The sequence below is a fragment of the Lathyrus oleraceus genome, chromosome 2 (genome assembly GCF_024323335.1).
Source record: "Lathyrus oleraceus cultivar Zhongwan6 chromosome 2, CAAS_Psat_ZW6_1.0, whole genome shotgun sequence".
Classification (NCBI taxonomy): domain Eukaryota; kingdom Viridiplantae; phylum Streptophyta; class Magnoliopsida; order Fabales; family Fabaceae; genus Lathyrus; species Lathyrus oleraceus.
The window spans coordinates 305,261,889-305,279,488 of NC_066580.1; the positions used below are offsets into that span (position 1 = coordinate 305,261,889).

Consider the following 17,600-nt stretch of genomic DNA (forward strand, 5'->3'; position numbering starts at 1 on the left):
AAAGGATTTGGAAAATAGGTCGATTTATAGAGTTAAACATGAGAGCAACTATAAGTCTCCAAGATATAAAGCCAGATTAGTGGTGAAAGGTTTCCGTCAAAGAAAGGGTGTTGATTTTAATGATATTTTCTCACATGTTGTAAAGATGTCATTAATTAGAGTTGTGTTCAGTTTGGTTGCTACTCTTTATTTAGAGGTTGAGCAAATGGATGTGAAAATAACTTTACTTCATGGTGATTTAGAGGAAGAGATCTACATGAAACAACCTGATGATTTTCAAGTTAAAGGCAAAAAAGATCATGTGTGTAGATTGAGAAAGAGTTTATATAGGTTGAAGCAAGCTCCAAGGCAGTGGTACAAGAAGTTTGAGTATGTTATGTGTGATCAAGGATACTAGAAGACTACTTCATATCATTGCATCTTTGTTAGAAAAATTTCTAACGATGACTTCATTATCCTATTGTTATATGTAAATGATACGCTTATTGTAGGGAACAATATTTCTAACATTAACAGGTCAAATAAGCAATTGGGAGAGTCATTTGCCATGAAAGACATGGGAGCAGCTAAACAAATTCTTGGCATTAGAATCATGTGTCACAAAAAGAAGAAACTTTGGATTTCACAAGAACATTATATCGAAAGAGTGCTGCAAAGATTCAAAAAGGAAAGTTCTAAGGTGGTAAGTACTCCTCTTGCTACTCATTTCAAGTTCAAAGTCCTTCAAGTGAAGATGAAACGTTTGATATGAAACGTGTTCCTTATGCATCTAATTTGGGTATTTTGATGAATGTAGTGGTGTGTACAAGACTAGATATAGCATATTTGTTGTTACATTTAGTAGATTTTTTTTAAAACCCCGATAGAGAGCATTGGAACACTGTAAAATGGATTTTAAGGTATCTTCACAATACTACTTATGCGAGGCATTATTTTGGAAGAGATAAGCCTACTCTAGTGGGGTACTCTGAATCTGATATGGATGGAGACATTGATTCCAAAAAGGTCCACTTCAGACTACATGATCAAATTTGCAGAGGGAGTTGTGGCTTGGCAGTCCAGATTGCAAAACTGTGTAGCATTATCTACTACATATGATGAGTTCATTACAGTTACCGAAGCATGCAAAGAGTTACTATGGTTGAAGAAATTTTTACAGGACCTTGGTTTTGTTCAAGACAAATATGAGTTATTTATTAATAGTCAAAGTACTATTTATCTTAGTAAGACTCCGACTTTTCATAATATATCCAAATACATTCATGTGAGATATCATTGGGTAGGTGATGTTTTGGATGCTAAGTTGTTGAAGTTAGCTAAAGTTTATATAGATGATAATGGTTCTGATATGATGACTAAAGCATTACCAACAGGGAAATTTGAAGCTTGTTATGACATCATCGATTTAACTATTTCCTCCACATAGTTGTGAGGGAGAGATTTGTTGGGTTTGGGCTCCCTTCCTGTGTGGAGAAATGCATAAATATGATTAGCCTACTTGTCCCACTTATTTAAGTGGAGGGGGTCAATTTAGGATTGAGAGAGATAGAAATAAAATAGGGATTCAAAAGGGAGAAAAGATGAGAGAAACCTATTCCCATTTTTCTGAAACCATTCTCACTAAATCAACGGTCCCAAATTCGTTAACCGTCAAATTGAGCTCAAATTTAGAAGGAAGGTTCGCAAAACTTGTATCTACCTTTGGAATGTTCTGAATTTCAAAACAAGGTATGAGGTGAGAGATATTTGCTTCGCACTGAAGCTGCAGATTTGAGAAAATTTTCGACTTTTGATTCTTATTTGTAAGTTAGTTTGCTTTGTGATTTGCGGTTGTTAGTGTCATATCCTAATTTTGTTCGGGTATTTTAAATTCATTTTATACATGTCCATTTGTCGAGTTTTGCATTTTATCCATATGCATTTTTATCATAAAAAAAGTCACAATAATCATGCATATATGAATTATAGTAAAATAGTCAATATAAAGTCAACATTTTACATGTTGAAGAAATTGACTAAAATTGTTTTTTCTTCATTATACATTTTAAAAAATAAATTCATGATCATTTGATTTATCTTCAAAATATTCATTTGAATTTTATTAATCATTTTCATGCATCATAAAACAAAAATCAATGTTTCTATAAGGTCCAAATATCTCGCATTTATTACATCATTATTCCATGCATATATTACATTATTATTCCATAGATATATTACATAATTATTCACTATTTTATTAAATAGTTTTCTAGAAGACACTCACACTCTTTGCATATTTCTTAAATTACCATTTTTAGAGCTTATAAATAAAATCATTCTCATTCACAAATCTCACCATCAATCGTTCACAAAAACTAAGTCAAAACTCTCCATTTTTCTTAAAGTCATTTATTTTTTTCTTTATTGAATTTTATTTTTGGTATGCTCTTATACTTGTCATTTATTTAATTTTATTTCATTGTTATTCTTACTTCATTTATTTAGTACCTTAATCATCACCATTTTGCATGGAAACTCAATTGATTTTAAATCAAGAGTTGAAAATTGTTCTTGAACATCCATGAGCAAAAGTGATTAAATATGATTTAATTTTTGTTTATTTAATTTTATTTGCATTATTATTCTTGTTGCACTTAATTAATCACCATTATTTTGTATGGAAACTCCATTGATTCAAAATCAAGAGTTTAAAGTGTTTTGAACTTCAATGAACAAAAATGGCAAAATGTAAATTGATGCTTATTTTACATAAATAATGTGTCCAATAACTTTCCAATATCACTCGAGCATTAATCAATGGTTAGTCATGAGGGTGAATAAGATGACTGAATCAAGCAAATATATGTTGCTTCATTTTTTTCCTGATATTATTTTGTTTATTTGTTAATTCTAAATATACTATTGTGTTCGTGAGATCGAGTTGATAAATTTTCATTATTTATTTGCTTAATTCCGTGAAAAAATAAGAAAGTTATGGTGTTTTTACGTTTTCGTTTGAACCTATTTTCTTCCATTTTTGTTGCTACAAGAATAATAACCAAATATGGGGTTGGGGAAGATGAAGTATCCCCCACAATCCTTAATTGCTCAATGCACTCCTGTGAGACTCCATTCTTTGGACCTAAAGCATTTTCCTAGCTACACCCCCAATTTTTAGCCTGTTTTTGTCTTTTGTATATTTTTTGTTTTTTATTTTTTTATTATTTTATTTATTTATTTTTGTTTTTCTTTCATTTTCTTTAGTTTTTTTAATTCTTTTACCTCTTGTATTGATAGTGTGTCCCCTCCTTTTTATTATCTCTTTTAATTTTTTTTATTATTATTTGCTTTATTAATTAATTTATTGTATTTTTAGTTGATGTATAATTATTAATCCAAAAAGATAAAATGACTCTTAAAATTAACCTTTCAAAAAATACAAAAAATCAAAGGTGCTTGATCAACGTCAAGTATATTTTTCAAAATTACATCAAACACTTTTCTTCATTAAGCACCTCAAGTCATTTCTCAAACCATTTCATTTTCGTATCACAAACAAAACACTTTATCCCATGTCAAGTTCATTTTCTCAAATCCAAATTCAAAAACACTTAATTCTTATTAAATACTTTTGCAAATAATATGGAAAAGGAACGTGGTGGATACCACAAACTCTTGAGACTAAGAATCGAGATGGATATCTCGCCCATCCAAACTCTCGCTATTACTCAAAACACATCTAACATATCAAACTCTTTTCTCGCCTCCGCGTGATTGATCCTCAAATCCTTCTCATAAACGAAAGGTATTTTATCTCAAGACGATGAAAAATAATGTTTCGTCCACTTGAACATGTGAATAAGTTTGCGACGTTGCCCCAAATGTTGATTTGTAAATCCATTTGCCCGTGATGCAAACGTTCTCTTCTCCACTTGTTTTGGGTAGTCCAACAATATTTTCGTCGATTGACACAAAGTAGCTTTCGCTAAAATCGACCAACAAAGAAACATTTTCTACCCAGAACTACGTAAGCCTTGAGTTCTCTATTGCACCCTGAGATACGTAGGAGCAGGATTTGTAAATTTTGTCAGACATATTAATAAAAAACTTAAGTTTAATCCCCTTCGTTAGAAATTCAAAAATATTTTCTCTTTTCTTTTATTCATATTCTTCTTTCCCTTCCTAATAACTTGAGAAGCCTAACATTTCTAAGCTAACACTAACGCGCACAACTAGCCTAACGGTTCCCGTTGAGTACAACAGATGTGGGAGATGCTTATTCCTTCCACTTGCGTAATCGACTCCTAAATCCTGATTTGATTGTGACGACCAATATCATTGTCGTTCTTTCTTAGGTTTTATCGATATTTTCCATTTCCTTTTTAGGAATAAATAAATTTCGGTAGCGACTTTGTTCAGTCTATCATTGCGAACGTGCGATTGCGCTTCGCTAGTTCGTGTTCTCATTTTTTCAAGATGCGACAGTTAGTACTAGTTTGTGAATCACTTTAAGACTCTCTTGTACTCTTAACTGATTATAATAGAGTTATTTCTTTGGTCTAAAAGACTCGTGATTTTTACTCTCATATTGAGGGGATTTCCACGTTAAAAATATTATTGTTCTTTTGTGCATTTATTTTTTTGATTTGTCGTTTTATATTTGTTGTTGATCATCAAGATTCCTATGAGTGTGATGAATTTTATATCCACTACATATTGATATATTATTGTGTCTTAATTTACCATCACATTAATCAATATCTATCTCATACTAATTGTTAACAATATCCTTCTCTTATACTTGTAATATATAAGCTATCAAGATGTTAATTCGTGAAGATCAGGGAGAATTTGTTGTATCCAAAATGGGATGATTATTGTTCATTCTTGAAGTTGACACGGGTAAACCTCCCGGTCTGATATTCACTTTAAATTGAGTTCGTGACTTACACCAAGAGCACATGTATTTTGAGTTTGAATTCAAATGCGTCGAGGTTAATGTTCTTCGTCTAGAATTTTGAAACATTGTCAATGAATTTTAGCACTTTTTTTTTTGTAAACTCGCCACATTTATTAACAATTGTGTAAAATTGCAACCACAATTTAAAAGCATAGTTGAATTGAATGATTAACATGGTAGACAAAAGCCATCAAATCATGAACATGTTAACTATATAAGAGGGATGGGATATGGCTATGTAGGGCAATATAAATCTGACTGATCAGTAATCACAGTCTAAACATAGTAGCAGCAGAGCAGCAAGCAAGAAACAAGGGTTCGATTATAATGTAGTATTTGTGTGTGGACCACAAGATGGATGATGAAACACACACAGCTTTATCTGATACCAAAAAAAACCCCAAAACAAGTAAAGCATCTTATACGTGTATTGGTAATGGGCAAGGTTTGGACTAGTTAACAAGCAAGCTGTCTACAACAAAACCATATATCCTGTGTGCTATACTTATAGTGTGTTTTTATAGTAAAGCTTCCAAACTAACCTTCTTTCATCTTCTTTCCCTAAGTAATCAACCAAGTCCCCCCTTTCGCATGCATATTAAAGCTTACACATAAAGCTATACAACAACCCAAATTACACTCATTACTTGCGTCTTCTAGCTCAGCAAATGTAATATATATATGCTCTCTAACGTAGACCAAAATCATTCAATTCTAACAAGAACCAATGTGTAAATAAAAACTTAATGTATGTTTTCTCCAATCAATTTTTATTTACTCTAGAAATCTTTCTCACTTTAGAATATACAACAACAATTACAAAGTCTTATTCTACCAAGTCTACTAAATGGAATCGAGTCGGCTACATGAATTAATTAATCAATTTCTACCATAATATTTTATCCATGACGATGTTTATATCCAAATCATTAAACTCGATATCTTTCTTAATAACTTTTTTTTTATAGTTTTTATAGATTTTTTCATTCCTCTAATTATTTGTTTTATGTTTCATCTGATCTTCTCTCTACCTATTCAATCCATCTAAATCTATTTTCTACAATCTGCTCTGTTATAGACGCTATCTGACACTCTAATATTTTCATTTCTAATTTTATTATGTCGAGTCTTATCACACATCTACCGCAATATCTTTATACTTACTACACTTATTTTATTTTCATGGTGAGTCTTAAACGTCTAATATTTTGTTTCATACAAAATGACAGATGTTACCGCAATCTGATAAAACTTTCTTTTAAACTTAAATGGTATCTTTTCATCATATAAAACAAATGATGTATTTAAATGCAAAATGAATTTATAAAATATTTATAGACGTAAAATATAACAAATATATATAAACATTTATAAAAAGAGGTACATAATAAATGTGACACTTATCATATTCAAAATTTGTGAGACAAAAAATTGAATTAATTTTAATAAAAAAAACATGAAGGCAAAATAAATTTCGTTTAAATGCATTTATAAATGTAAGTTGGATTGAAATAAGTTATAAATACAATCAATTTTATTTGAAGACATCCGAGCATTTTATAAACAATTTATCACTTCTAAACTTAACTTTAACTCATTCAAAATTAAAATCAAATTTTCACTTGCTCAAAATTAAAGTGACAGCAAAAACTTACAATTACGCATCCAAAAACCTACACTATGTGATTAGTAGCTTTATACAGTACGAAAAATATACACTTTTTCATGTTAGCAATTAAGCTTGTTACATGTAGTATTAATAATTACATAATTGAATTAAGTAGTGCTCCACCATCTTAGAGTCAATTAAATGCAACAAGTCAACAAGTTTACCATGATTGTGATGAAGTAGAGAACTGACATAACACAGATTCTAGGGATCCTAATAGATTCTCTACCCCATTTCTCTCTAAACTCCATTGATGATAGTAATTGGAAAGCTGCAAAACAAAAGTCATGTCCCTATTCTTCTATTTTACATCTATATTCATATAGCTTGGTTTTTAACTTGTGCAACACTAGGGTTGCTCTAAATGGGAAAGATAATTATTTTCAACACATATAGAACGAAATAAAGCAAGAGAAAGAAAAACAAAGTACTCCATTGCCATCAAAATTCATCATCACTACATTTTAATGCTTTACACTTTTTATTTTTATCCAACGGTTAAAAAAAAGTAATACTCCACCAACAACATACATCTATTAATGTAAGTGTTTGTTTAATTGATTAAATCTATATACTAATAGACATTAGCATGAACATTAACATTGTGTTCATGTGAGAAAAATAGGTGAAAATAATATATTATTCTTTTATTTAATTAGTCACTAATAATATGAATTTAATTACTTCACGCCTGGATTTGAGTCTACCTGCTTTTCTTCCTCAACACAGAAGAAAACATTGGCAAATTAACTGTAGAGTACTTTTCAAATTTAATACTAGTACATCACATGAAATAAAATACTGTATTAATAATTAGTACAATAATAACTTGCACATCACCCAGAAAATAATGAAATGAAAATCCAACTATTGATAATACTAACAAAAATCTGGTTCCAGTGTCCTATATATTATCAAACTTTCGTTTCAGAAAATACTGAGAAAAAGAATACAAAATATTGACAATAAAAACACCTCCAAACTAAACAAACATTAATTTATTTAAATACGAGAAAATGGATGATGCATAGTTAAGAAATTGATATATTTTTATTAGATAACAATATAATTTTTTTTATAGTGTTAGTGAATGTCCATTAAACTCTTTAAATGTATAGATTAATCTATAAAATTATGCACATAATCATGATAAACTTGTATAATATAACAAAAAAAAATACGAACTTTTACAAAATTACGATGAATGACACTCAAATCAAATATAACATGTTGCTGGAATTTTGGTTAATAAAAACTAGATCTTAATTTAAAATTTAATCAAAATTACAATAAATATACTTAAAATTCAAAATGAAGTAAATGATACATTAGGAGGAAGATTTATTTTGTTCTCTCATTTTCCAGGTGGTGTGAGGAAGAATCCAAAAAGGTTTTTTTGCCGTTAGATGAAGAAGTAATAGAAGAAGAGACAAGTATGGTAGAAAAAGACATGAAAAACGGAAAATGCAGGTGTGTGTTCTAAAACGACATTGATGCTTTCGAGAACAACTGTCATAAGATGGAGATTGTATTGTTTCAACAACATATAGACAAACAAAATTAAATCTAGAGGGGTCATCTATTTTTAGCTTCATTATAAATTTATCATCACATAATCTCATAACCTTAACCTTCTAAATTCATTCTAATTACTATCATTATCATCACCTCATCCACATTCCAAATCCAAATCCAAATGCATTCATTCACCATAGAAAACATCTACATTGTACACATAAATAAACTTCATCATCATCATCAACAAACCTCTAATTACTTCTAGTACTAAATCTTCTTACCTTAACTTAATTAACCCTCCAACTCCACAACATTAACACAAATTAAGTACCTTAAATAAATATTTATATTGTTCCATTCTACTTCCACAATGGATTAATGGATTAATAAACCCTAAGAAAGAAAATTTTGGAAATTTTTTGTTATTATTAATTTTATTTTTTCTAGGGCTTCTTACCAAGAGTGTGTTTGTTGTTATGCATCCAAACCTTAAGAACATGACGCTTAACACCACTTTCATTGCAGAATTCTTGAACCAAACCTTCATCATGTTTCTGAATTCTCCACCCCAATTTCTCAGCTAATTCCAACATCTTATCCTTCTGTTCAACCGTGAACTTTGTTCGGTGTCGCTTCTTACTCGAACCACCGCCGCTCGGATTCGAAACGTCTTCGTCTTGATCCTCCCTCGTACTCTGCGTCCCTCCGCCTCCTCCTCCGCCTGAGGTCGACGGTAGAGCAAGAGTCCCGGTCCTCTGCTGTCCGGAAACATGCAAGTACCCAGCCGGAGTTCGATAATAAGCCGCAAACTGCGGCTGAGGTAGCGCATGGTGGTGGTGGTGTGTCAACAGAAAAGGATCCCCGGCGGTGAAGTCAGGCGACTCCTTGCGGTGGAAATTACGGTGACAGTTACACGCGGCACATTTTAACGATTCCAAACTTCCTTCATTCCCCGCCGGCATAAACTCGCCGCAACCGTCTAAAGCATGACCACCGATTCCGACAGCATGATTCTTTAAACACTCTCTATACCTTGCTTTTCCGTTTCCGACACCGATGTTGATGTTACTGTTGTTACTGTTCCCGTTGTTGTTGTTACTGTTACTGTTTCCGTTGTTGTTGTTGTTGTTGATGATGTTTCTGAGTGGATGAGTAACCATAATAGCTTCACTGCCACCTGGCATCTTAACTCGTGACGAGTTAGGTAACGAGTCATAACTCGCTGCACCCATACATAACTCTTCTTCTTGTTCCTCATGATCTTCAAATTCCATTGCGGAAGCAAATTTCGAAGCTAGAACATTCAGTTTCAATTTTGTTTGATTCAATATTCATATACTTTTGAGGTTCTTTGTGTTGTTTCTGTGGTCTTAATCTAAACAAACAGCATATACAAATACAAATTCTTTCTCTCACTCGCTCTGGTCTTGGACCATTCATGATTACCTTTTACCGGCTATGTCCGGTTACACGGTAACTTTATGTTTTTATTGTGTGTGGTAGATGTGAATTTAACTGTGGAGTTTTAACTTTTCACTTTTTTGGGGACAATAGTACTCTGCTCTTGTTGCAGCAGGAGCATGAGCCAAGGACGAATCACGAAAGAGGAAAACAACAAAACAACTACAGTAATTTGCTTAATACTATTAGTATTATTTTCTTTGATGAATATAATTATTGTCGTCATTTTATACAAATTATACAAATTAATTTACATTATCTGGATATCTTTCTTTTATTTTATTTTTATTATTAATTTTAAAAACTAACAATTATTTGGGAGGTCACTAAGCAAAATGAAATTTTCTCTTATATATGGATATGTTTTTGGTTATTTGATAATGAAAATTAATTTACTTAAAAAGTAAAATTATTTGTATATTGATACAATTATATAAAAGTAAATTTTAGATAGCAATGAGAATACATCGAAGTTTATAGTCCGATCTAATTGAGTTTGACTTGCTCTGACTTATTTAATAGAAAAATTAAACTTAAATTTTTTAAAAAGTTTATTTAATTAAATAGATCAAATTTTATTTGAAGCCTTATATACATATGCATATATATATTAGAAAATATCACCATTAAAAATGTCTTTAACCTCTGCTGGAAAAAAAAAAGTCTTACCTCAACTTGACATGCGAGATAATAAAAAATGTCATGAAGAATGCATATTTTATTTCTTAGTTTTAAAAAATTTAACAGGTATGTGTAAAGGTCACGGATTTGATCCCCGCGGAGACGTTTTTGGAATTCTAAAAGGACGAAAATACATGTACTCTCAGTTTTGATATTTCACCGACATATATACCATATTTTCACCTCGGTTATCTCATAAAACTGTCAGATAAAACCATTTTGAGTTTATTAAATCTAACGTGGATTGATTATTTCACTAAACTCTATACTGAACATATAACTTCTCAAAATTGATTAGGAAATAATTATATGAAAAATTGTGTTATATTTGAAGAACAACTTACATTGATTGGTGATTTTGAAGCATCTTGTAACTCGTCATTCATCTCATGCTCTTTTATGGTTAAAATCTCTTCAATGTTTCAAGTTCTTTATTCAATATTTATTTTTCTACTAATTTATTCTTGAAAGCACAAAATTTGATGCTTTGAAAAATGAACAAATATAGAAGAAAGTTGAACAAAAAATAGAAGTATTTGGGAGATTTTAATGATAAAACAACATGAGATAAATGATGAGTTGCAGAATGTTAGAAAATCATTAATCATTGTAAGATAAGTATTAGATACAACATAATTTTTCATATGACTATTTCCAAAATAAATTTAATATGTTATATGTTCAAAGAGGGGCTAGTGAAACAAACAATCGATGTTAGATATAATAAACCCAACTCGAAGGAACTAGATGAGAACATCACAAAGAATCACAAAAAACATAATCTCAATATCAATATCAATATCAATATCAATATCAAACTCAAACACAATAATAACAACTAAAATATAAGATATAGATTTAATAAATTCGACTAAAAAATAACAACTTACGTTAGACAACAAACACCAAAAAAACAACATCAAGAACAACAACGTAAATAAACAACCTCTAGAGTTTAGGGTCTCAACAACAAGAATAACAACATCGACAAAAACAACTACAAAAACAAAAATAAAATCTCTAGGATTTCAATCTCAACAACAACAACAATATGACAATAATATGAGTAGTAATGTTTGACCACTACTATAAATAACACTTTTTATGACAAAACATTCACCTCGAACATGCTAAAAATTGAGAGAATAGTTTCTGGTAGCGTCAAGTTAACAACATGTTACCCCAGTTTTCCATAAAACCAAAGGAATATATCTATAAGGCAGCTTTACTTTATTTCTTATATAACATATTACCTCGGTTCTTTTAAAAATCAAGGGAATATAAATACTAGGGAGGTCGTTTCTAATCTCGATTACTTCATTTTTAGCATTTTTTTAATGGTTTAATTAATATTTCTCACTTGGCACATTACCAGATTCCATTTTTTCTTTGTTAAATTTTGTTTTCTTCATTTCTTCTAAGTTAATTAGTAAAACTTAAAATCTTTGTTATCTTAAAAAAGATTAGGTAATAATACGATTGAAAAGGAAAGAAAAAATTTCATTGATAATCAATTACAGAATAAAAAAAATAGGACAACTGATAACTATTCCACATATTCAAACTTCTGACTTCACTCAACTTCAACGGTTAATCCTACTCTTTTTACCTTTTTAACTATCCTTAACTGAGAGAAAAGTTCAGAAAGAACTCTTTCATATGGTATGAGGAAAGTCATTTCCTCGCGAGAGGTCACAAATATTTTTATTAAGTTAAAAATAGTAAGAGGAATATTAATTTTGACGTTGTGGATAAGGAAGTACAAAAGATGTTTGTCATCTGAAGTAAGTGTTTCTAGTTATTTCTCTCTTGGGCGGAGATTTTACACTAGAAGTTGATGCCAAACTTTGACAATTGGCATGAGAGTAGCTGGACTGGTGAGCTTATTTTAGTTTACATAAATTAGGTGAAGGTGGGTTGATAAGACATTGTTGAATCTACAATGTTCAACACAATTATCTTTCTCTTCACACTTTATTGTTTGAGCAATAAGTGATGGAGTAATGGTGATAGGAAAGTCATATATATTAGATTGTATTGTCTGACAAGATTTTCTAACTGAGGCATTTAACCAGAACTTTGTTATGAGATTAGTGTAGATGGGTCCATAAAGCATGTCAAAGTAACCTTTCAACTTTTGTTTGGAAATAGTTTTCATTAGATCAAAATCTTTGTCTTTCAACTCGTCAAAATCAACAAACTTTTCATTGATAACGAACAAAAGATTTTCATCTCCATTGAAGGTTTTTATATACATTTTTTGAATAAGAAGAAAAGACTTTTAAACTAGATTTGAAGACACGAAGAGATGAAAATGAAATGAGATCTTAATAATGTATAAATAAATTGGAAAAGAGGAAGTGAAACAATCACAGAAGCTCAAATACCTCCTTGAAAATCCAAAAGATACACTACGTTTTGAATATGGGTGATCATTACTATTCTAATGATATGATTCCAAGGCGCAACGTTTTATTTATTTTTTAATATAAAAACCATATATTATCTCGGTTTTTCTCATATAATCAAGGGGAAAACCATATATTACCAACAATCCAGGAACCTTTATTTTTATTTTATTTTTAATTTTTAAGTTAATGATATATTCCTTCAGATATAATTAATAACCAATGGATTATATTATCTTATTTTACTATAAAAGCACTCGTTAATCAGATTTTACTCTAAATCTAACTTATTTTGATATTTTATGTATTAAAAAAGTTGTTTCCCCTCAGTTTCTAACAATAATCGAGAGGTATGTGGTGCTTCGGTTGAAACATATTTTATAGTTTTTTATGTGGCGTGTTTACTCAGTTTCTTCACCGTCCTTAAACAAATCATTGTCGCCCATTTAATGGGTATCAACACTCAAGACATTATCATTAGTGATCCTTGTGAAACCTAAAACCTACATTATGGTTGATAATAAAGAAAGAATTGAATCAAAAACGCGTCAGACACTTCTCCTTCCTCATTTCTCTTTTACTCTCTCAAACTCTCAAACCCTAAAACTCTCTCAACTTACTTCTAACTTTCTACTCTCAATATACAATCAATCAAAGAGCTCAACATAAAACTCACATTTGGTAAGTTTTTTATTTCTCTATACATTTGATTTCTATATACATGCATTTGTTGAAATTGAGCATTAGATTGTGTAATAGGTAGTTTAGATAGGTTATTTAATTGAGCAATGTGTTTGACAGGTAGTTTAGATGATCAATGTGTTTTTAAGATGTTGGATTTCCATGCATTTCTTCCATTTTGTGTTATTTATGAGTTGCAGAATATTATGGAAATACACTTCCGTATTCGTTTAGAATTTGATTTTCCATAAATTCGGAAATGCATTTCCGTATTTGGTCTGTCTACGTTGTTTTCCTTGATTTTTATTATATTTCATCCAAAATTGATTTATTCTACTATTTAATACTTGCGTGGTTTAATTATAGACATTATGGTTGATAATAAAGAAATAATTGAAGTTTGGAAAAGTGTCGCAACATGCATTGGTTCATAGGAAAAGAGCTACACTTTTGCAACGACTGACCAGTTCTAGTTCGTTTGATGCATAGGCTTCAATTTCAGGGGTTCGTGAATCTCTGACTTCGTTTTACCGAAGGAGGCACATCTCACCTCCTAATGCCCCCGAAAGCCCCATAGAGCCAAGTTGATGTTGTTCTTGAGGGGTTTGGAGGATGCCGGTACGACTTATCGATGTCGCCTCTATATTAGGACCATGTTGTCAGATAGGTGCGGGATGGAGAGGTAAAATTCAATTATGACGATGATTTATTTTTCTGCAGGAACATGATGCTTTAAAAATTCACCAACCATGGTTGGATTATTGTGAGGTTTCATCATCCTCATGAGCAGGAGAAATGGTTTCACAATGTGATATAGCTATATGGGTCGCAAGACTTATGTAGGACCAATTATTCTATGATTAACCATGGTATGCTATCAGCATTCTTTGAGAGATGGCACTCTGAAACATCATCTTTTCATCTCCCACATGGTGAGATATCTATCATATTGGACAATGTCTCATGCCTAATGCATCTTCCGATCAAGGGAAGACTATTAGACCACAGAAAGATTATCAGAGATGAGGCACTAGATATGATGGTGACATATTTGAGAGTTGACCCAGGGGATGACATGAAAGAGATAGAAGACACCCATGGGTGTCATGCTAGGTTTTGATTCCTCTCAGCAGCTGATAACGGAAGAGCAGACCGATGGTGATGATGAATAGGTTATTCAACATAGAGCATATGCATTGAGAACATATTTATTGTACTTGAAGAAGAATAGCGATCCAAAACGCAACAGAAATTATAATTTTCTCCTTTATTGATCCTTACGAATGGGTATGATTAGTGATAGAATTGTTACCTCTTGTGGCGATTGAAACCTTTAATGCAGATCTAAGGAGTGATCACGAACGTTGAATGGTGACAACGCCTCTACTCAGTCCATACGAACGGATTCCTTCAATCTCAGTGCTAGCTGCTACGAATGAAATCTTTGAGAGAAAGAGAGAGAGAGAGAGAGAAGAGAGAGAGAGAGAGAGAAATTTCAACTGCACAAATGCTTTTGCACAAAGGTTCTATTTATATAACACCTTGTGTGAGCTGTAAGCTAAAAAGCCCACTTAAGTGTATGTGGTCCATATCTTATGATATGCCAAAATCACTTAAGCGCATGGTACCTTACCATATTTCATATTCTACTTAAGTACACCGTACCTTATGATGTTCTACAATTCACTTAAGTGCACCGTACCTTACGATGTTCCTTACTTACTCTATCTCTCATCAATCTGTCCTTTTGTGTGTGATCCTGTAGGTTTTTGTGACATTAGCAATTATATTAAATCATGTATTTAACATAATAAATAGTAAGCGGTATCTAGAAACACATCACTACTACCCAAGACACGAAAATGTCATGTGATCTGACAAATCCTTTTGTGATAATACTTATATGTATAATTACCCTTTTGCCCCTATGTCTATATTGAACACAAGGCATACACCGTGTCAATACTTAGTTAGAACATCCATACTTTTGGACAATGGTGCCTATTATGTGGATATCATTTACCTCTAATACTTTATTGCCTTGGAGCGGATTCACGAGTACATTTAGAGGGAACTTGTTTGGTCTACATGTACTCCAAGTTAGATAAAAGTTGTATATGTGGAAGACCAACAAAATGATAGCTAGTTGTACCCTGTTAACGATAATATATTTGCATCCTTTACTGTTTATGTACCATTTTCATAACACGTATTGTAACACCCCAAATAAAGAAAAAAAGAATTATTTAATTAAGTTGATAATATAATTATTAATTTAATTAAATAAATTGGATTATTGGATTATTATTATTATTATTATTATTATTATTATTATTTTGGAATAATAATAATTGGAATATATATATAAGTGGGAATAAAGAAAAGGGTTTCATTCTTAACAAAGAAATTTCACGTGAAACTCAGAGAAGCTGCAGAGAAGAGGAAAAAGGGCAAAGAGCCGAAAAGCACGGTTGAGGAACGGAAAAGCTAAAGCTTAGAGAATTGCCGGATTATCTCAGGTAAGGGGGGTTTATCGTCGGTTAATGGGTATTATAGATTAACATGTCATGGGTAGTGATAAGCCGTTGATTTAACCCTAATTGGGACTGTATATGCTGAAATTGATGTTGGATAAACCGTGTTAAAAACTGCAAATTGAATTGATAGTTGTGTGAGTCGTAAATGTTAGACTATAGCACGGATCACAATTAAAAACTTGATTCGGCACTACTAAATTAAAGACAAATTAGGTTTTCTTAGAAAGGGTTTTAGATGCGGAAGCGGCCGGAAAACCTGATCTGCGTGAAGCTGACGGAACTTGGAATAACTCAGAAAAATCTGAGTCTGCGCGCGAGCGGTCGACCATAGGGTCGGCGTGCGCTGACCCGTGGGGCATGCGCCGACTGCATGCGTCGACGCAAGGCATTTTGGCGCCGACCCGTGAGTTAAGCGTCGACCCCATGCGTCGACGCAAGGGGTCTTTGCGCCGACTCCCTCCAGTTGAGCAGAGCCTTTGCGCCGACCGCGAACTTTGAGCTGACCCCTACGGTCGACTCAAAGCCTTCAATTTTGTTCGTAGACGTGCATGATGGTTTTTTTGTCAGCAGCGAAACTTGATAACACTGTTGCAGTGTGGAAAATAGTTGATTTTTATGTTGTAAATGCAATTGGTAGTTGCCTTATTACAGTTAAATTGATGAATAAAAATTGTTGGGTTTGTGTTGTGAAATGTTGATGCAATTATGTTGAAAAGTTAAACTTTAAGTTGTGTTGAAAAATACTGAGTTGTAGGCTGATGAGCCAAAGTTGATTTTAAATTGCTTTGTTGAAAAATACTGAGTTGTAGGCTGATGAGCCAAAGTTGATTTAAGTTGTTGTTGTTGAAAAAGCTGTTATGTTGTCGTTGTTATATTGTTGTTGAAGTTTCAAGTCGTACATGACATATACATTCATATGCATTAAGTCGGGGCTTTTGCTCACACCACGTTGGCCTGGATTGGCAAAAATTATGGGGCTTTTGCTCACACCACGTTGGCCTGGATTGGCAAAATTTTAAGTTGAAAGTTGAAGGCTTATGCCTTGATGCCCACTAAACTGGCAATGATTTTAAGTTGGGAGTTTTACTCCAAATGGTACCACATGCATGAAGAGTCGAGTCTCATTGAGTTGCATTTTATGTTGTTATTGAGTTGCCTTTACATTGTGTTTGAATATGATAATTGAGTTGACTGTGTCGTTGCCTAATGCATGATATAATTAGGGTGATTAACGCGTAGAATTACTTAACATAACATGATAAATTATAATATTTGTTATATCGATTGAGGAACTCACCCTTACAGCTATATTTTTCAGGTAACGAGCAGTGAGTCGAATAGAAGCTAGTGCTTGAAGTCTAGTGTGGTTAGAGGGTCATGCTCTGATAGATGTAACATCGGGACGGGATGTTTGAATTGTTGAATAAATGTTAATTTTGATGAATTACAGATGTTGAAATATTTTATCCGCTGCGTATTGTTAAAGAAGTTTTATGTTGAATAAAATTGAGCATGACTGATTTTATATTGACTTTTGTGAAGAAGTCGTTATGTGACACCCTTGAGATGCATGATTACTCTGATATGTGTGATTTAATTGTTGTTGTTTTATTATTAAACATTTGGGGTATTTTAGAAGGGTGTTACATTAGTGGTATCAGAGCAGGTCGGTCCGTCCGGCCAGTTGTCGTGTCGTTTTGTCT

At 32.1% G+C, this 17,600-nt stretch overlaps 1 protein-coding gene across 1 annotated transcript; it reads right to left on the reverse strand.

The window, feature by feature from the left end:
• Positions 1 to 8,289: 8,289 nt before the first annotated feature.
• On the reverse strand, positions 8,290 to 9,523 carry LOC127119240 (zinc-finger homeodomain protein 1). The gene has a single exon (XM_051049436.1). It carries the CDS (start codon positions 9,401 to 9,403, stop codon positions 8,573 to 8,575), a length of 831 nt encoding a protein of 276 aa, XP_050905393.1. The 5' UTR covers positions 9,404 to 9,523; the 3' UTR covers positions 8,290 to 8,572.
• Between the last annotated feature and the right edge of the window lie 8,077 nt (positions 9,524 to 17,600).

Bases quoted from the DNA above. Each gene is read 5' to 3' on its own strand.
- LOC127119240 (XM_051049436.1), bottom strand. From the start codon at position 9,403: ATGGAATTTGAAGATCATGAGGAACAAGAAGAAGAGTTATGTATGGGT.